Genomic DNA, 19,174 nt, shown 5'->3' with positions numbered 1-19,174 from the left:
CTGATGAAATAACAGTTGAGTGATTGCAGAGGTTTTCATCTTTACATTTATTTTAGACCTGAAGACAGGGGGGGGGGCTTTTGCAAAAATAGCCGAGTCAAAGGGCAAAGCGCTTTTCTGCAACAACGGTCACGTTTTAGGCGTTTTAATGTGAACAGTTCAGGGATGATGCGATGCAGACTAAAGCATTTCTCAAGCCCCCCCCCCCCCCCCCCCAAGCTCATCAATTGACATTTAGTTTATTTTGTACTAAAAACCGACAGAAGTTAGCGAGCTTAAGCTAAAATGAGACAAATATCTACCAGGAATCGTCCCATTGGACTCTTGCGAAATCAGCAATTACACTTCCCAAAATGTTCAAATATTTTTTTTTCCATTTAAATTTAAATGAGTATTTAGTGCCTCTTAGTACAATAGTGTCAGGGGTCATCATAGAGCTGGTTTAAGTTTTACAAACACTGCACAAATTGTGAATAAAAAAGGAATACCATAATTTACAAATCTCATAAGCTTATATTTTATTGACAATAGAATACAGATAACATATCAGATGCTGAATGTGAGACATGTCAGGCCAAATATGGGCTCATTTTGGATTTCAGCAGAGCTACACAATCCATAAAAGTTGGGGCAGGGAGCAATAGGAGGCCCCGGGAAAAGTTAAATGTTACATATAAGGAACAGCTGGAGGACCAATTTGCAACTTATTAGGGCAATTGGCAACATGCTTGGGTATAAAAAAAAAGAGCCTCTCAAGAGTGGCAGTGTCCCTCAGAGGTGAAGCTGGTCAGAGGATCACCAATTCCCCCAGTGCTGCGGCGAGAAATAGTGGAGCAACATCAGAAAGGAGTTTCTCACAGGAAAAATTGCAAAGGGTTTGAAGTCAACATCATCGACATTGCATAATGTCATCCAAAGATTCAGAGAATCTGGAACCATCAAAATCTGAAGTTCTTTTAGGAAAACTGGGACGCACTAAAGAGGACAAGGAGAACCTTCAAGGAGAATCAGATTTTTCCCTTGAACCATTTTGCCACGCAGGAAGAAGAAGAAGAAGAAGAAGAAGAAGAGGAGGAAGACTCAAACACAGGGCAACACAAACACAATGCATTTAAATAGAGGCCTCTTTACACAGGAAACCGCTGAATGCTGTGATGTCCAGTGTCCTTGGGTTCATTTGCAAATGAAAGGATTGATTTGAAGTGAAGAGTGAAAATGTTCTCTCAATTAAGAGGGAAAAGCGGCCTGGTGGAGAGTCCACGTTCTACTTGTGAACCAGCACCACGGCACTGCGGAACCGGTCCAATCCAACAAAGACAAGCACACACAAAAAAAAACGTCACTCATGTCCTTTGCCACGTGGATCTCTAACTGAACAAATAAAGGGCGAGAGAATTAAAAGAAAAAACAGTTCTCAGAAGATACATGGACTATATTCCGAGAGCAGATGATTCAAATAGCAGATGTGCGATGTTGTGAATAAGGGTTATTTTAATTGTTGAGTCTTTTCTAAGATCGGTAACCTACCTGTTTCATCTTGGATATCAGCCTCCAGGGCACCTTTGACCTCAATAGATTAGAGCTGAAGTGACTGGTTAAAACATGGACACATTCACTCCTTGCCCTTGTTTCTCCGACGTGCTGCAGTTACTGCGGCCCAGCAGCAGGTGGCCCTCGGGTCGCAGCTGCAGCAGCGTCTGAGCCTTATTATTTGCTCCCACTGTTCTCCGCCACCTTCTAGGAGCTTCTCAAGCACATCCAGGGGTTCACAGATGTATTTGCAGGATGCAATCTTCATTCCTTGGAATTAAGCACGGTGTGTGGATCCTAAAGCACAAACAGAATGTGAATGACTCAACGGGACATTTTGTTTGTATGCAGTGTTCCCGATTAAAAGAGTTCTCATGAATCTCGAAAAAAAGAAAGAAAAGGAGACTCCAAGTCTCTCGGTGTTCCTTTAGCTCGGTTCAGCTCTGCAGCACCGGACGCCCCGGTTGGACATTAAAGGACACGGAAGAGAGAGTGAAAGTACTTGGATGTAAACTCATGCAGGAAGCATCACATAAGCTCCTCATTGGTGAATGACAAACACATGAGCTCATGACTTTTCACGCGGGTAAAGCTTCACACACACACACACACACACATTTTTAATAAACCCCGTTGGTATTCATATTAGAGCAATAGATTCAGTGGAATGCTGCATTCATCGGTACAAGTGGAGCTCGCTGCTGAACCGTTTTTATTGAGCCTTTTGTACAGATCCTCGACCAATAACTATATAATAATAAATGTATGACTAGGTTACAAAAATATCACGTCCCAGTGTGCGTTTAAAAGCTGAATTAAACTGGTCAAATGGACTTTCAAAACATTCAGGGACCCAAACGACTACTTTAGGTACGAGACTGAAAAATATATATATATGTATATATATTATACAGTATATGTATACATTTACATCAACACGACTAGATCCTGTACATATTGCATCTTTCACATCAGCCGTCATAGATCCCACCCTCTCAGCAGTATTTAACGGTCATAACAAGCCCCCCCTGCCCCCCCCCCCCCCCCCGGGTAAACACAGCTGAGTTACATTCAACAAACAGCCGGTCAGAGCGTTCTTGTGGTTTGATCTGCTTTTTTAAAGAGGCAGGAGGGACAGATCAGATTTCTTTAAAGCAAAATATCAAACTTTCAGGCATCAAATATATATATATTAAAAAAAAGAAAATCTGACAGTGCAGAGAGCATCAGTAGATTATTAAATCTAATAAAATATGGGTACACACATGTACGTTTTTCAAGTTTCAGGACACAGTACCTTCAAAATATTTCACAGGGATATTATATGGACTTCTTTCTGCTCAATAAGTAACAAAAGTTATCTGTATGGGCTTTCTAAAAAGGCCTTTTCTTTTTTTTTTTACATAGTTAACAAGATGAAGCAGACGTTATTACTGTCATGGAAGAGCTCGCGTGCTTTGGGGGTAAAAATGTGGTTCTTGTTGGATTGTTTTAATTCTAAATTACCCCAACAAGAACAACCTGTACAGTGGTCTCAGTTACACATTAACATGAAAGTTTGATACAAACAGAGCAAAGTCAACCGGGGACACCCTAGACATGCAAGTATATAAATATACACACACACACATCAGGCCACTGGTGGAGGAACGTAGTCACCAGGTCAATAGTTCACAGTTTGGTTAAACCCAACCCGCCTAACGGAGAAGCCCACATGACGCCATCTACCACGAAGCTTCACACCTCACGTTCGACCCGCAACCCCACCAGGAGATCTGTGTGGACAGTGGTGCTTCAGTGAGGATCAGACTTTAGCTGCATAAGTTTCAAACGTAAGCAAAAGTTACATTCCATCCTTTTCTCGGCTCCTCGGAGGAGACGGTACAGACAAGTGCTCCCGCTTCCTCACACAAAGTAAAAGTATTCATACTATAATTTATATTATGTACATATGATATATATATATATATATAAAGGCAGTATGCTTCCAATCTACATTCAAAAGAAAATAATCTAACACAACTACGTAGACGCACAAGTCAACAGATATAATAAAGATATCAAACTTTGTTTGCACACTGTGCACACTACCTAGCCCCTCCCTTAATGACATGTTTAGGTCTGCATCATGGACATCATCAAAGACAGTTTTAACAGATAAAAGCAACGGTTCAAAACCACCCTCTTGTTTTTTTCCACTTTGACATGACATCGTTTTCTCTCAGAACAGGGAATGACTGAAGCGAGTCGGAGCGCAATGAAAGGGTCCGTGTGAGTATTCCCGGGGGGGCGGGGGGTCACAGGCTGGAGGGCCGGGACTCGCAGTCTTTGGGTCCCTCCTCCACGCCCCGGGCGTAAATGAGGATGAGCGTGACGGTGGCGAAGGTGGCCGCGTTCACGGGGAAGGCTCGCAGCAGCGTGGAGGTGAGGCCGCGCGTGAACACCATGTAGCCCTCTCGCCGGACGCTCTGCCGCACGCAGTCGGCGATGCCGCTGTACTGGTGGACGCCGCCCACCCCGTCCGCCTGCAGCCGCGACTTGATCACGTCCACGGGGTAGGTGGAGAGCCAGGAGGCGATGCCGGCCATGCCCCCGGCGAACAGCAGCTTGGGGATCATGTAGCGGTCGTTGGGCTCGCAGCCGAGGCCGCGCGTCAGCACGTCGTAGGACAGGAAGTACACGCCGAAGCCGGGCGTCTCGCGGATGAACGTGGTCACCATGCCGCGGTTGACCCCCCGCAGACCCTCCCGGTTGTAGATGCGCACCAAGCAGTCCAGGGAATTCTTGTACAACTTCCTAGAGGACTTCTTCTCTCCGGTGCCTTGCAACTGCATGCGGGTTTTGGCCAGTTCCATGGGGCAGCAGATGACGCACTGGATGGCACCCGCTGCAGCGCCGGCAAAAAACTGGTTGGTGGGGGTGTCATGTGCCAGCATCCGCATGGCGTTGCCCTGGACACCGAACACTATGGCATTGATGAATGTGAGGCCCATCATTGGGGAGCCAATGCCTTTGTACAAGCCAAATACCTGCAGAGGAGGGCAGGGGGGGGGGGGAGTCGCATTAGACAAGTTTTAGCACATCACATTCTTAAAGTAAAAAAAACAAAAAAACATTGTCTCTTTGTGCCGGAGTTACATGACTAATTGAATAGATAAAAAAACGCAGGTTCATAAATCTAATTTGGTTTTGGTCACTCAGGCCACAAAGACTTTTATAACAATCAAGAGTAGTGCAAGAACTATTAAAATAAATAAAATAATTGATGGCAATGAACGACTGGAAAACCTTTTCATCCGTCAGAGCCGAGGTTACGAATTGCACATACTGTTCATAACAGAGTCAATTAGTAACAGCTATGTGATGCGTGCAGGAGAAGTCAAACGTTCTCATTGAATTGAATGAGAAAATGAGTCTAAAGTATTGGCCGGTACTGTATGTACTAAACAATAAATCCACGTACCGACTCCTGGCGAATGATGGACTGGAAACAATGGTAGGTGCCGCGATACAGAGGCTTATCGATACTCTGGACCTGCAGCCTCACCTGGAAAAGAAGACATCATTCAGTGGTCATTTAGTTTCCCCTCCGACATACAATCCGTCGCAGGAGGACAGGGACGTGGAAAGATTAAATGACTCTTGTCTCATTTGGTCGGCTGTCTACAATGTAGTGATGACATGGCCAACATTCGATTCATTACATATGTTTAAAACATACAGACATTTAGAACTGAATGATAAGTTTACATTTTTAGGTTGTTGGTGTTTTTTAAGTGCTTTTTAACAGAGAAAAACCCAAAAAGCCTCTATAGAGTTGTTAATAAATTTAGCAACAACATGCGTCTCAAAAGAAAACTTTTCCCCACCTTAACTGTGTCGAATGGGTGTCCAACCAACACTCCAGCAGCACCTGGAGACAGAAGGAACGACAGTGAGAACATCTGCTGAGTCGTCATTACCCTTACAGTTCCTGCACATTTGAGTCTTTCTGATTCTTTTTTTTTTTTTTTATCTGGAAAACAGAGCTCTTTTCAACCTGTTTTATGGCCCATCTGAACAGCCTTTTAAAAAGGCCCCCGCAACTCTTGCTGCTGGCACGGTGTAATTTTAGAAAGCGCTGCCATCTCCTCCAGGGTAACACTGCCGAGCCCTTTGAAACGTTACATAACCTGGAATCTAGCAGCGCGCCCATGTGCTGAAGCAAGTTTGGGCTTCAAACCTGACAACAGTTCCTGGAAAAACTTAAGCTTAAAAAAGAGTTAGTCCCCAATATGACATCATGAGGTTTTTACAGGAGTTGTGACATATACAAATATTCCGACACTTGCAATACTGTTTATTTATACCTGCTAGCTATCTATGAATGTGTTGAATCATCAATCAAGGAAAAAGGCTTTATTGATTTATGATAACGGTTGTTGATGGATGTCGTACTGCATCATAGGATAATATATATTATATTATCCATATCTTACACTCTCACAGAGAGATTAATAACATCATATTCATAACATACAATGTTGCAACTAGCAAGTATTTCCATTATTGACAGATCTAATGATTGTATGTCTTTAGACAGGGGTCTAAGCTTATCGCGGGTCGGTAATCACAACGTTTGATTACCGAGCCAACTGTGTTACTAAAGTAAACAAAGCAAGAGGAGCTTATGAGTCATAAGTACCTGCGTTTGGCACCTGCCCGCATTTGTAAAAAAAATAAAAATAAATAAAAAGCCACACGATCAAGGTCATTGACCTCATTGCACAGGCGAAACAAGGCGAGGATGTTACGTCATGTTGTTCTCCTAGATGGGTGAAACCCCCCCCCCCCCGACCCCCCTTTTTTTCATGGCTGAAAATGAATGCAGACCTGGTTTTAAAAAAAATAAATAAAAAGAATGCTTTGATTTCAGCACAAACTAAGACGTCCTGCACGCCAGACTCTGTTCAGGAAAAGTGAAGGGGGGGGGGGGGGGGGGGCGTTCCAATTTATGACTGATGTCCTCTGCCAAGCCACAGCTCGAGTGCTAAGGTTGCACTTGTTGTCTTGTGTTTTTCACGCCCGGGCTTTGAAACGATGGCGATACACCGGGTAACGCAGAAGGTCACAAGCACTTCGCCACAGAACGGGCCGCGGTGTACTTTGTCTGGTTAAAGCCTGGTTGGCTCGAGCACCGATCGAACCAACTCAAGAATGCAAGCTAAAGGGGGCGAACACACGCAGACTCGACGTAACGTTACCTCCGATGCATCCGGCGACGAAGTCCATCGTCGCTGCTCGGCGTCCCCCCGGCTGAATGAGTAAATGTCACGTTGTCGGACGTTAACTTTGACCGAAGAGGCAATTCTACGGAACCTTGTGGCTTGGAGTTTTTGTTCCGTTTTGTCAAACGTTCGCTGTGCCCGTGGACCGTCTCCGTTAATCTCGCTAATGGACTAACGTTAAGTTAGCGTTAACTGACACCTTCAGTTAGTCTCTATTTTAGCTAGCACGGGCTAGCTTGGTTCCGAGCCCTGTCCTCTGCCCCGGCAGTTCACAAATGTGGACAAATGTATTTTGTTTTTTTAATGTATTGTTTAGCTGGTTCTCAAAAACCTCACTAGTCTTCTGGCGTCTACAGTCGACGCGTACGCCCTCCCGGTTATCGGTGTCAACGGGTTTTTTCTGCCTCTAGCGCTTAAGCTACCGTCCCAGGAAGTTATTAGTAGGCGGATCTCCCGGCATCTCTATCCAATCAGAGCGAAGGAATGACGCCAACACCCCGCTTCAGGCGCAATACTTGTCACTCATTGGCTGGGCTCCACGTGTTGACATGCGTCATAGCGCATATGACGCTTTGCTTTTTTTGAATCGGCTGTCCCAGAGCCGCGTTCGATTGAGCATCCAGACAAATCCATCGAAGGCGCGCCTCATAATCCCCCATTCCCACGCTCGCACGTCACGAACATGCAGCACCGAGGCGTTTTACATTAAGAAATAATCTTAAAACAGCAGTTACAACCATACTACCGCGTATTACGTAACCCTTCGTTTGGACGAGTTATATATCTCGGCTGCATTCGGTGGGCGGGACCAACATTTGGAGGAACCTGAATGGCCAGCGCGGTGATCTGCCTCTGCCTCGCCACTGATGTAACGTCAACGCACTCAAGGTTACGGTACCACACCGGAGGGAAGAATGGGCTCTCGTCCGCGGAGTGTCGCTCGGTCAGTCGCCATCTGACAGGATGCATTTCGTTGATTTTGTGTCCGGGTCGTTTGCAGGTAACAGCTGACGCGTTGTGGTTACTGTCAGTTAGCATGAGCCCGGCTAAATGTCGGCCTGCTTGTATTAGCATGGAGCGATAACCGTGTGGCTGTACATATGCATTTTTTTTGACGTCATGTATCTAGTGAGGCGGGTTTAAGCTTGCGATTTTAAGGATAAGTAGTTATGGAAACGCGTGCTATCTCACTTGTAGCCTGGGATCATGCAGTTACATGTTCCTCAGCCCCCCCCCCCCCTCCCCGAGAATGCATCCTAGAAATGTTCATTTAGTCTATTCAAAGGTCTCGTGCAGAAAAAAAGCACAACACCGCCTTGACAGCTGCACATCGTTGCAAGGGTTTCGGATCAAAGCGCGTGACATGTGTGTGTGTTATGTTGTGTCCCTGATGCCACCTTTCCTCCGGCATGCACACAGGAGCGTGTGGAGTGGCGGTGGGCTACCCCCTGGACACCGTGAAGGTACATCGAGCGGCCTCAACGTGGTCACAACGTCCAATGTGGTACATGGAGGTCTCATGCTCGTTTCCCCTCACAGGTCCGGCTCCAAACCCAGAGGCAGTTCACTGGCATATGGCAGTGTGTCGCTGTGACGTTTTCCAAAGAAGGGGTAAGAGGAACAGGTGTGCTTACAGGTAGTTATCAAGAGGCAAAAAAACAGCGCAGGGTGTATTTAAAGCATTGTGTCACCGGGCCCCCAGCAGGGCACAGAGCAACCCCCCCCCCCCTACATAGGCACATTCACAGCCTAAATCAACACGTTTGGAAAATCCGCTGTAACACGTGCGGGGGGGGGCGGCTGATCCTGCTGAGGTATGCCAACATTATGCAGGGCTCCTCACCAGGGACCTGCTCTAAAAGGACATGTTATTTCTTTCGCCATAGAGGCAAAAACGACTGCCTCTTCTTACAAAAAACCCACCAGTGACTTAAACCCCCCCCCGTCAGGTGCACGGCTTCTTCAAAGGAATGACCTTGCCCCTCGCCACGATCGCTCTGACTTCCTCGGTGGTGTTCGGCACGTACAGGAACTGCCTGCAGTGTCTGACCCAGGCGCGCGGAGCTTGTTCTGCTCAAAGCGGCAAACTGGATGTCTTCCTGTCCGGCATGGCGGCCGGTGTGGCTCAGGTGACGGATTTCTTTCTTTTTTTTTTTTTTTACGAAAGGCTTACTATTTTGTACTCCTGTACTCCAGATGATTAAAGCTCTGGTGTTTTATTCGCCCATATTTTCAGGTTGTCTTGCTTCTAACGTTTTTTTGCATCTCTCCTCATCTGCCCCTGCAACAGACATCCGTGATGGCTCCAGGCGACATGGTGAAAGTGCGTCTCCAGTGTCAGACGGAGCCAAAGCGAGGAGGAGGAGGAGGGGGAGGGGGAGGAGGAGGCGGCGGCACGCACAAACCCAAGTACCGAGGTCCCGTTCACTGTCTCCTTCGCATCGTGCAGGAGGAGGGGTTCAGGGGCCTCTACAGAGGAGCACTGCCGCTGATGCTGAGAGACACCATGTCGTACGCCACGTACTTCCTGACCTACGCCGCGGTGTGTGAACTGCTGACCGAGAGCGGCGAGAAAAGACCGAGTGAGTGAGGTTTCCAGAAAGAAAACAAAAAGAAAAAAGGCCTCCGTGATTTTTGCCGTTTGATCTATTTTCACTTAGAGCCCGAGCGATGCCCGGGATGCGTCGATTTGGGAAAAGATGGCGCCTGAAGGCAGATGCGAAAACATCTTTTTCCTCTCCACCCCTTTCGTCACTCCAGGTTGGAGCGGCGTGATGCTGGCCGGCGGCGTGGCCGGAGTGGTGGGCTGGACGTGGGCCACCCCCATGGACGTGATCAAATCCCGCCTGCAGATGGACGGCGTGGCGCTGGGGACGAGGCGGTACAGGGGCTTCTTTCACTGCATCGCGGACACGGCGAGGACGGACGGCGCCGGGGTGTTCTTCAGGAGCCTCGGCATCAACTGGGCGCGCGCCTTCCCCGTCAACATGGTGGTGTTTGTCACCTACGAGGGGCTCACCGGGCTCCTCCGAGACTGAGCTGCACGCGTCGACCCTCCTGTGCGTTGAGAGGTGCGGAGGGGAACGCGTTGGCTGCCCGTCTGCTTCTGACAGGGGGGGGGGGGAGGGGACGCCGGTCCGGACATGGATACGGGCAGAGACATATGGCATGGGGGGACGGCGGTCTGGTGCGCCACCTTCATGGAACCATCGGGTTTAATATTTGCGTGGTGTATTTTAAAATGCTCAGGGGAGGGTATAATGCAGGACTGCCTACCTTTCGCCACTAGATGGCCTCCCTGGCCCACTTCTTACAGATTTTGTTGTATTCATGAGACAAGAGAACCAGAAACAGGAACTTTCTAGACCAGTGGTTCTCAACTGGTCTGGCTCCTGGACCCACCATCACCCCTTAATGACGAGCCGCAACCCAAATCGATCGGTTAACGGGGGGATGGACAAACCGACAGTCCGCTCCATTAGAAAAAGTCCCTTCAAAATAAAATCACAGGATGAATTTTTTTTATTTTTTTTTTTATTTTTTTTATTTTCACATGCAAAGGCCCGCGACCCACTAAAACGGGTCCGCGACCTACTAGTGAGTCGCGACCCACCAGTTGAGAATCACTGTTCTAGACCACCTGTAAGTGATGGTGTAAAAGAATATTTAAGGCCCCCAAACAGGCGCACACTATATCGTCAATGACTGTGCTGCTCAGTAGCAACGTGGCCCGAAGCTGGACAACCGAAATAAAACATAATATTGTAATTGTTTTGAACACATTTTAGAAACTGGATCTATGAAGTCTTTATTCTATTTATAGGATTGCAACAAGGAACTAAACTCAGGATGATCTGTTCATGTTTGCGTATCGCTTTTGCACACAAGAAATGTTACAGCCGTTTTTTAACAAAGTTTGAGATGATCAATGCAAATTGTGTCTGCGCACGTCCGTCTTTTTTGTTTGACTACATCTTGCTCTCAATCGTGCATGTGGGAGGGGGGAGGGGGGGCTCAATCAGGGTTTCTCTTCCATGGGTAAAATGTACATTATATTTAGTGTATTAGGCTCCTATCACAGCATCTCATGGCAGGGTGAACTTCGAAATGAACGATGGTCCCGTTTTTTTTCGGTGTGTCACAGTAATTCCATTGAGCCCACATGCACAGAGGGGACCCGGCCCCCCCGGAATGGAACCGGGCCGTAAATAAGGTCATTACTAGTTCACCCAACGGATGCACTTATGAAAAATGCATAATGTCGCTTTTGCAATAAAGGAATACAGAAAAAACGAATGTGGTGTGCAATGTGATGTTCGCTGCAGACTAAAGAAGAAAGCTTTGTGAAATAAATAAAATACTAACAAGCAAACACTAGGAAACTGATTTATTTACATCATTTGCCCTGATAAATATTAGATTCTAGCATATTTGTAGGATTGTATTATAAATTCAGCAGTCGGGAAGCAAGTGTCGTCTTCTACGACCTAACCAAAGTTTTTTTTTATCAACATGAAATGCATCCGCGTCACAATGACGATATAAAGCATAACGATAAAGGGCCAGCTGAGGGTACGTGGGACACAGATATACACTGTTAAATAAAGCCTACAGGTACTAGACAGAAATAAATACATACAAATACACGAAAAACAATGAACTGCTTGACAACGAACCCCCCAAACAGGTGCTGCTGAAACGTGTCCTGCATGAGGCACAGATGAGATTCTTACTCTTCTCATTCTTCTGTGGGCTTGTACCACCATCTACTGCACAGCATGGACACTACCCTGATGTAATGTCACCCACACCCAATGTCTGCAAACCCACGTAACCAAAAGGCATGTGTTCACGCACGTCTCCGCCCCTTTAACATGTACGCAAGTGATGCTCCAACTATATCGAGCTCTAAAGGAACGTGCACATCCAACTAGTTCCCGTGTATCCCCCCCCACACCATGAGTCTTGTGTGTCATGTATCACAAAGACATTAAAAAGAAAACAACGGCCCTTCTAGCATTTTTTGAACGTGGTGCATAACTTTGCAGTTCAGGTGGTCATAACGAGCAGTGACCTCACAGCCCTTGATCTTTTGGCAGAACGCTGCTGCTGAATCTCAACCCTTTTTTTTTTTTTTTTTGCTTCCGTTTTGATCTCTGTTTCTGTCAGGCTTCCAGAAGCAGACGTGTCCCAACACTAAATGCTAAATTTCTAGGAATATCTGACTGTGTAACAAGAAAACCCCTGAATGTTTGTAAGCTTTGTAAGCTGCTTTTAATTAAACACTGCATGCCCCCCGCCCCCCCCCCCCCCCCCTCCGCCTCTTATGCAACACCAGCCTGCAATTATGCAAGCGATCTCATTGAAGAGATTTTCGGGCTGCTGGGTCGAGTAACGACTGCAATCAAGTGACACCTTCTCGCAGATATTTTCAGTTAAGTATTAACGTTATTGGCTTTGCTTCCATGTTACTGTAAGATGGGGAGGCATCTTCTGGAGACTCGACCTGTTGGCATTGGTATTCCTCAGTGATGTTCCTCAGAAACTGCGGCTGAATGTTAATCCGTTTGATCACAGGGCCGGAATGCGTTTGATGAATCATCTTTCGAGTCATTATAATGTGTCACAGCACGTAGTTCACGTGGCCTCCGCTTTGTATTGTGGCATCACGTATCCTCGAGCCTCGAGGTGTTCATCTGATCATGATTTATTGCAAATATCAGGAAGTTTCAACAGTCTTTCTTGAGAAATCCACATACAAAGGGCGAGCCAACCAGCAGAGAGTGTTCACATGAGGGTTGGAAAGCTTCACATTGTTGTCAGAATTGCTCCTCGGTAACTACCACTTGGCCCCCCCCGTTCACCAATTGCCGTCCGGGCTATTTTGGGAGCTCCGCGCTCCCCCCGACGGTGACGTGTGCTGCTGGGTAAATTTTGCCTGGGTCTGCAACCTCAGATGGCATCAAGAACACGGACGGGTGGGGAGGGATGAGATGGATGGGTGACAGCGGGGACGCTAGAAGGAGAGAGGAAGAGAAACAACCAGACGGGAGAAGAAAAAAAAAAAAAAGATCAAAAGGGCCCCATCTTTGCAAAGAGGACACGAGCGAGGTTTGAATAAAAGAACACAAGGTGGAATATGATTAAAAACATAGAAGCAAAATAACAAACCAAGCCGAAGGGAATCTGAAAAGAAATGAAGGAGAAATGAACTGTGCTAAGTGAGGTAATGATGCAAGTGGATGAGTGTGGGGGGGGGGGGGGGCGCTGTTGTACTTCATTCCAACCAACTGTGGTAAACAGAGAGAGGCAGTGTCGATCTGTTCGTGTTTTGGGTTTGTTCCCAGCGGAAGTCGCTTCAGATCCGACCCCTGAGAAAATAAAACCACCTGATTTGCCTACGGAGAGGTTCAAAATTGGATGAAAAACGTGCAAAGCAGATGTTTTGATGTGCAAGCTATCGACGAGCCAGGTTGTAATTTAATGTTTGTGCGGTTTGTTTCCTGGAATAAGATACACATAAAATAATTCAGCCAACTTCTCCATCTTATCGGTCCCCGGGATTTGGAAATCCACTGAGCAGGCTTTAACTCAGACGGGGTCTTTCACGGGAAACATAATAAGCAACTCAGCGGATCCATAAGTCCACCATAAATTCCTGGGACCTCCACTAATTACAGAGATGGGGCAGTAAACACCCGTAATAAGGATTAGCGTATTCCCTCCAGCAGAAATATCCCCATTACCCCCTTTCTCAGCATCTCAGAATTGAGTTGACTTACGGGGAAGGTTGCATGAATCAATATGACGCCTACTTCTCTCCCCAGTAGCATGTAACCACGGCACTGGTTTGTGTTTTTATTTGACACTGGCGGCACGAAGCCGGGTCTCTGCGGAGGCCTCCCGTGCACCCTCACTTCATAACACGTGGAAGAAATACGCGACTCGGTTTTAAAACGTTGAACTTGCACATTCGAGGCCGAATATTCCTTTATACCCCCCCCCCCCACTCCCGAACAAAGCTGCACAGCACTTCATTTTGAAGAAGGGACATATTCTACTCAATCACTGGAAAAACACTTCATTGACTTCTGTCAGCATTTCATAATATAAACCAGTGCTTCATTGACTTTTGTCACCGTCACAAAGATTTATTACACATTAATGTAAGGCACACACCAGGACGGATTCACCCCGTCACTGTCACTTTGGAAGCTGTCATTTGGATCTGATTTAGTAGTCCAGGAAAGGCCCGGGCCGAGGAATTCTAGTTCGATGTTGACTTATGTCTTTGGAACAAGTAACTTGGGAGGTGACATCATTCACCTGCCCCCACCCAACCCCCCCAGAATGCAAGACGGAGGTGACGTGTAATCCCCTTTTTCCGTTTTTGTTGTTTCCGTCTGACGACATCTGATCTGGTGTATGAGGTGAAAGGTGGCGCACAGGCTGCAGGTAGGCATGCAGGCAGGCTGCAGGCAGGCAGACAGGCATGCAGGTAGGCAGGCAGGCAGGCATGCAGGCAGGCTGCAGGCTGCAGGCTGCAGGCAGGCAGGCAGGCAGGCAGGCTGCAGTCAGGCTGCAGTCAGGCTGCAGGCAGGCATGCAGGCAGGCTGCAGGCAGGCAGGCAGGCAGGCAGGCAGGCAGGCAGGCATGCAGGCAGGCTGCAGGCTGCAGGCTGCAGGCAGGCAGGCAGGCAGGCAGGCAGGCAGGCTGCAGTCAGGCTGCAGTCAGGCTGCAGGCAGGCAGGCAGGCAGGGAGGAGGAAGCGGGCCAGTTGGCTGTGTGGAAGAATAATTCTCCCAAACAGAGAGGAGGGAAGTAAGGTACCAATTGATGTGTGAAAAGAAAAATTCTGTATCGGAAGCGGAGCGACGTGTTTTCAATCAATCACCAAAATGACATCATAAAGGGAACATTTTTTAGTAAAAGGATCATGAGATGAGATGTTTCTGAGTATTTCATTTGATCCATTTCTGTTTTACCCAAAGCCTCATCTATTGCTTAATACCCTCTAGTGCTTTGGTGTTCCAGGACATTTCTAAAAAACTTCTCCCATGTGCCTAATCGGGTCCAGCGGAGGCCTGGAAGGATTTGAAGAGGGAAAGATTAGCACTAAGAAAAAAACAAAACTGGTCCGGGCCCCCACACCACCCAGGTGGAGAACACGCCACCTTCAACAAGTCATTTACCAGCATGAACAGAGCGAGGGGACTGACGCACGGCCCGACATAGAGCGATGATCGGTAACATCTTTAACTTCCGGTCTTTGTTTACGGGAGCAATAACTGGGAGGAAATGCTGGAGAAGGCGACCAGGATCGAACCCATGACAAGGTTGAGGGGAAGGGGGGAAGGCCGCTTTAGGCGAGATAACGCTTCTAGCACGTGTGGAATAAGCACGTTCGAAAATCCCAACTCTGCAGCAAACTCATCCTTGCTGGGGTTTTACATTCTTCTACAAAGAGCACCGAGGCGCAAAAAACCATCTGCGTGAGCCATGAAAATATTTGCAAAACAGATTTGGAAATGTCTTTGCACATATTAGGATTTGATCATAGCAGAACACTAGAAAATCTGTTATTTTGTAATATCCATGTGGCAAAGAATAACCCCCTCCAATGGTTGTATTGCGTTGCACAAATCCTCTCACTTTGTTTCTGGGTTAAACCGGGACCAGTGCACTGGTTGCTGTTCTATAAGGTCCATGCAAGGCCGGCCAAAGTGCACAGAAAATGTACACAGCGCACTTGGTCGGGGTGAAACAAGCTCACGAAAAGTGTCGGCAATATTTGCAAAAGGAAATCGTTGAGTGTGGACACATCTATAGATTAACCACTAATCCCTCCTTTGACTCCGATGAATGTCGGCAGCAAGCGCGCCGCAGAAGAATCGGGCCGGTCGTAAGGTCCAGTCCTTCTGATGACAGTTTGTCATTGATTCACCCGTTCTTAATTCTTTTTAATATTCAAGGACAAACATCCCTTTGATTTTCACACTGAAACACATTTGATAATGCGAAATTATTTCGGTTTTAACACAGTTCAATTAACAAACCAGGAGCAAGATCTGCCATTCATGATGGTTCCGCTCAAGTAGTCAGCCAGAGAGCCAGTGCAGTGTAATGTAGAGACATGTCAATATGTCAGAACACGTTCGATCGGCTCGGGCCTTCAAGCTGCCGCTCGACGCCGACCTCCACTCGACGTCAAGACTAAAGCCCTGGGTCCAGTTAATTACAGACCACGTCACATCGTCTGCAAATGTGTCCATTCTGGCTGTGAGGCTCAATGGAGCGTCTCTCGCAGCGGCAGCCCCAGTTGGGTTGCTTGTGGGGTCTTTTATGTGGCTGTGCGTTCCCACGGCTTCTCTGTTGTCGAGCCACCTTGTAATGGTGAATGGTGTTCTTGTTGGACCGTTATAGTTCACCCGTCCCTGGACTGGAAAGCCAGTCAGTGCAAGTATGAGTACTGATTTTCCCGTGTTGCATTTCTGAGAACACCACGACACCACGACGTTGATGTCAATGGTTTTCGTTGAGCAATTTGACCCCGTCCGTCTGCTTGTCAGCTTCTCTCGTTGTTGTTTTTATCTGTTTGACAGAACATTTTGAGCTTTAGAAAATTGAACATAATCAAATATATCTTGAAAGAACAAGTGATCCTTATTTTGTTATGTGAGGACAGCTGTTATGTCGGTTATGTCACGTTGCTCCTTCAACCCCACAAATCACTTCTCTTATGACTACTTTAAAGATTTTAAAATGAACCGCTTCTTTTATTGCACTCAATACACCGGATGTTCTCAAGTCATGGCTCACGAAGCATTGAATTGGACATATGGAAGATGTAAATTGGCCCGGTCAACGGGTGACATTCCTCTGGGGATGGATTTGAGTATTTAGATAATGGCGCCATGATTATTAATCAGACCTTTGATCTCTCTTTGCATCTTGTGGTCCAGTTGGCCTTCAAAGTAAAAGCATGGCGAAGAAAAAGGGTTGCAAATGAAAGATGCCTTCCGCTTCCCTCGAAGGTTTCCAGGTTTAAGTAAGTAGAAGCAAATGCTGTTTCGAATCGAAGGGGGGTTTGAGGTGAACACAGAGGAACTTTGTTCCGTCAGCAGGTTCATTAGTAAACAGTACCCTGGGGTCAAACCCTGCACATGCTCACCACATGCTAGTAACAACAAGCACAGCCCATTTTTGAGCACTGGGAACCTTTAACATACCTGTGTTATGTTACAAAGCCGTGTTAACCCTTGAACTCTGTACCGGGGGCAGTTGTGCTCATGATAACACCAGTCAAGGACAGCACTCTTCACACATAAAGGTATACTCGCATCACTCAACCACGAAAAATCACTAAGCCTGCAGTCAAAGTGTGCTGAGCCACCACAACGAGGCACGGGTAACCCTTGGGTGTGATCGGACTTTGTGTTTGTGGGGGGATTAGGACTGTCGCCTTCTGACACCAAGGCGTCGCCCAACGTTGGCCTTGCGCTCTACCTACACCTTCTGCATCCGCTAGGCACGTCTCGGTGAAGGCGTTTCACAATAGCTCCTTTTCATAATAAATTGGGATAAGGCAACACGACCGGCCGGTTCAGTGCTTTCGCGCAATCGACCTTTGCGCTTTCTTTGAATAGCATCATGCTCTGACTGAACGATAATCCGCTTGTGTGCATAACGTGGCGTGCAGCTCAGGCTTGTCATTTAACCGCCGAGTGAATTATTTGAACAGATTGGTTCAATGAAGCCTTTCCTCTTGCGGATCACAGGGAGAATTGGACGCCAGCCCAACACTCCAAGTCCCTGCCTGTACCCGAGCTTTTCTTTGAGGAGTTCTTTTTAACGCCAACTGTGATGGAAAGCATGTGTCCCTGCAGAAAAATGGTTAACAGTTGTCCGCTGTGGTTGAGGCTACTAGAAATGCATTTAAGTTTCAGTGTCAGATATTAACGAGCTTGTTGTGTTTGAGTTGGAGCGTCCTGGTGATGAATTGTAGGACTCGATGTGAGCACGAATGGGAACACAGTGCTGCTGTGCGTCATCGTGGCTTTCTCAACCAACAACATCGCTGGTGTTTTTATTCCTTTTATCTTTGTTATTGGAATCTCACAGCTCGTAAAGGCATAATCTCCACGGTTGCAGAAAACCTGGCAGAAAACCGACGGTGCAGACAAAGGAGAAAGGGAATTGCTTCGACTTGGCAGTGTGTTTTTTCCTTAAACGCATCAACTATTGCTCAGACCTTTTCTTTTTTTTTCTACATCCACTATCCAGTCCTGCTCCAGAATCCGATAGTAGAGACTTCATTCCTCCGAATTGTCAGATAGAAACTGGCATATCTAACATGTAATGGATTTATTTCTACACCTAGACAGCTCTTTCTACGCTCGCAAACATACCAGGAGCATGTGCACGATCTGCAGGTCATTCTTAGTGTCCGTCTCATTTCCTCTGATGCTTCGGGCTACATTGACATGCACGCCTTCATAGAATTTGGCTTGACTTCTGCTTGAAAGAGCAGAACTAACTCTTTAGCCACACTTACGTCTAACCTCAGAATGGGGCGCTGATTTAGAGCAGAGATTGCTGTACTGTAGATTTGGCATGCGTTGATGCATTTTTCTCATTTAACAGGACTATGTATTAGCGAGTGGGAGTCTGTGTGTGATGAGGGTTCGGCAACATTATAACCTGTAAAATCCCACGCAATCCAAGAAGAATTTCTTTGTCTTTTACACCGTCAGAGGTGTTCATTTGGTGATGACATTATATTGGACTGCATCACAGCTCAGATATATTTTGAGTATTCACAATAAACATTTGGACAATGTCAACTAAAACCTTTGTAAAATAACGGCGCTGTTGTATCTAATTCCAGCAGATTATACACAAGTACTTCATAAAGTGGCCACTCAATGTGTAGAAATGGCTTTAATGTCATATATAAGTTTAGTCCTCCTTTTATGCATTGCATCGCGACCTGTACGCCCTGAAGCATACACTGTATTCATACGTATCCTAAATGTGACCTTTAAATAAATGAAGATGCATTGCTGACTTGAGACCATAAACTTGTGTTTTCTGAAGTGATAAACACATAGAGAAGCAGACAAACCAAGGGAGTCGCCCCCCTGGTGGCCAGTAGAGAGAATGCCAGTTGGAGTCGTTTTTAACTGGTGTTATAGTGACACTTTTACAGTTTAGGTTTGAATATATGATAAAGACCATGAATAACTCTCTCTTTCTGCTTGACGGTTCAAGCCATGTCAACCACGCCGCTGACCCACTACAGCGTAGAGGAGATACACAAGCAGACGTATCCCCCATACAAGAGCTCCACGCTGCAGGCTTGCATCGAATCAAAATCAT

At 46.7% G+C, this 19,174-nt stretch overlaps 2 protein-coding genes across 3 annotated transcripts; one reads left to right on the top strand and one right to left on the bottom strand.

Moving 5' to 3' along the window:
- Nucleotides 1-541: 541 nt before the first annotated feature.
- LOC119195041 (mitochondrial basic amino acids transporter-like) lies at nucleotides 542-7,227 on the bottom strand. The gene is made up of 4 exons (XM_037449632.2): nucleotides 6,774-7,227; nucleotides 5,400-5,443; nucleotides 4,994-5,077; nucleotides 542-4,559 (listed from the first exon to the last, which is right to left on the bottom strand). The coding sequence occupies exons 1-4, from the start codon at nucleotides 6,799-6,801 to the stop codon at nucleotides 3,828-3,830; spliced, it is 888 nt and encodes a 295-aa protein (XP_037305529.2). The 5' UTR covers nucleotides 6,802-7,227; the 3' UTR covers nucleotides 542-3,827.
- A 62-nt stretch (nucleotides 7,228-7,289) lies between these two features.
- On the top strand, nucleotides 7,290-12,035 carry slc25a47a (solute carrier family 25 member 47a). Of its 2 annotated transcripts, XM_037449630.2 has the most exons (6): nucleotides 7,290-7,797; nucleotides 8,217-8,260; nucleotides 8,337-8,408; nucleotides 8,747-8,926; nucleotides 9,088-9,379; nucleotides 9,558-12,034. In XM_037449630.2, exons 1-6 carry the CDS (start codon nucleotides 7,761-7,763, stop codon nucleotides 9,833-9,835), a joined length of 903 nt encoding a protein of 300 aa, XP_037305527.2. In that variant the 5' UTR covers nucleotides 7,290-7,760; the 3' UTR covers nucleotides 9,836-12,034. The 2 variants fall into 2 exon arrangements, with proteins under 2 accessions (XP_037305527.2, XP_037305528.2); XM_037449631.2 differs by lacking the exons at nucleotides 7,290-7,797; nucleotides 8,217-8,260 and having other exon boundaries at nucleotides 8,337-8,421; nucleotides 9,558-12,035.
- The last annotated feature ends 7,139 nt before the right edge of the window (nucleotides 12,036-19,174 follow it).

The sequence above is a fragment of the Pungitius pungitius genome, chromosome 20 (assembly GCF_949316345.1).
Source record: "Pungitius pungitius chromosome 20, fPunPun2.1, whole genome shotgun sequence".
Lineage (NCBI taxonomy): Eukaryota > Metazoa > Chordata > Actinopteri > Perciformes > Gasterosteidae > Pungitius > Pungitius pungitius.
This window is presented reverse-complemented; position numbering and strand designations above follow the sequence as displayed.